This window comes from Kryptolebias marmoratus, linkage group LG12, assembly GCF_001649575.2.
Source record: "Kryptolebias marmoratus isolate JLee-2015 linkage group LG12, ASM164957v2, whole genome shotgun sequence".
NCBI lineage: Eukaryota > Metazoa > Chordata > Actinopteri > Cyprinodontiformes > Rivulidae > Kryptolebias > Kryptolebias marmoratus.
This window is the reverse complement of record NC_051441.1, coordinates 19,075,078-19,076,722: the sequence shown is the minus strand read 5'-3', so window position 1 is coordinate 19,076,722 and position 1,645 is coordinate 19,075,078. Positions and strand designations below refer to the sequence as shown.

The window sequence follows — 1,645 nt, the reverse complement described above, 5'->3', positions numbered from 1 at the left end:
TATATATATATATATATATATATATATATATCCTGGCTGACTGAAAATCTACACCAGCAAAAATACTGCACCACTACATATCCAGAAGTGCACACATAAAATGTTGCAGTTCTAGATTTGTACAGAAGGGAAAGTAGCTCACGTGACGAGGGTGCAAACATTCCTCGGACCAGACGAGAGAAGGTGAGCGGTGGCAAAAGCCCGGTCCTGGCTCATCATGCCAGACACCTGAACAGGGAGGTAGCTGCTGGCTGCTGAGAACATCTTCCCCACATAGGCTGTCCAGGTGGCAGCATCGTCCTCACCACTGGACAGAGTTAGGAGCTTCATTATCACTCGCTGCCGAAGACGTAGGGATAATATTGTTGTCAGTGATAGTGACATGCATTCCTTCAAGGCTAGGCCTTTAATTTAGAAAAAGGTCAGCCTGTGAATTACTGTTCTATGACTACAATGTTACCAAATCTATAGAAACATCACATGACCTTCAAGTCAGGCATGGTACAGCCAGCTCAGACTGCCTGAGATAGATGGACCCTGCCTGACCCACAGTGTCAAATGTCCTCAAAGTCAATCTAAGAAGCGTAAAAAAAGCAACAAATATTTTTTCTTTTTCTCAGTAGCTTGATTCAGACAAACTCTTTATGAATAGATATTCTGCTTACACTGTAAATATTTGTATAATGACAAGTAGTAAGTGTTATTTATCATGTAAGCAATCAGAGTATGTGTTGGGAAGGATTGTCAGCTACTATCACATTAAAGTTTAGCCTTAATACCTGTGAAAGTGCTTGAGGTATAGACATTTTTGCATTGGATAAGATTCATTTGCTGTAGCAGCCATTTTGGGTGACTCCAAAAGTTAATCAGCTGTAGTTGTACATCCACTGATCACTTTCTCAGTTTTTCATCAACATGAACTATTTTGCTAATGCTACAGACAAATAATCACACACAGACAAAAACATTATCATCCTCACCAGTGAGCAACATACCAACGTAGAAAAAAATCATTTCTATATGAAGCAAAAGTAAACAACTTGGTCAGTCTGGTGGGAGCTCTTACTGTCACTATCTGTGTATGTGTAAATGGGTTGTTAGGTGTGTGAGCATTTACCTTGGTCCCAGTTGTTCCAGTTTAAAGATATGAACAGTTTCTGTGTTGCTGGAAGCACAGAGGAAGTGTCCATCAGGACTGAAGGATAAAGAGCTAATATTGACATACCTGCAGACAAACACATGAACACACAAATAAACTCCAGGGATATTCTTTTTTTTTTTTAAAGTGAACTCTTACCTCCTTTTTTTAAACATCACTGGCAATGTGAAGGCCTCTTGAAATCATAGTATTTCTTATTATTATTATTGGGGCCTGCCAGCAGTGCATAGAGAGCAGTACAATGCCTTGCGAAGCAAGGCATTGTACTGCCTCATGCAATGCATGCAGGCCTCTATTACTCTACACCTCGTAAAAGTGTCTCTTTATTATTATATATATTATTAATCCGTTACCCTTAATGCAGCCCGAACCGGGCAAAGAACCCCCACAAATTTTATATCAGAACGACCGGCTCGGTCTCGGCATGAGGGCTACTATTTGTATTCGCGTTTCGTGTTACTATGGCGACGTAATTGCCAAAAAACA

General features: G+C 40.2%; 1 protein-coding gene across 3 annotated transcripts in view; it reads right to left on the bottom strand.

The window, feature by feature from the left end:
- Positions 1–1,645, bottom strand: part of wipi1 (WD repeat domain, phosphoinositide interacting 1) — a 62,461-nt gene that overhangs the window by 7,288 nt on the left and 53,528 nt on the right. For all 3 annotated transcript variants that reach the window (XR_005233860.1, XM_037978763.1, XM_037978764.1), the window contains exons 8-9: positions 1,118–1,225; positions 143–307 (exon numbers count right to left, since the gene is read on the bottom strand). Coding sequence is in view for 2 of the 3 variants with exons in the window: in XM_037978763.1 (XP_037834691.1) it covers positions 143–307; positions 1,118–1,225 (273 nt within the window). In the remaining variant the exon portion in view is untranslated. The remainder of the gene's footprint in view (positions 1–142; positions 308–1,117; positions 1,226–1,645) is intronic.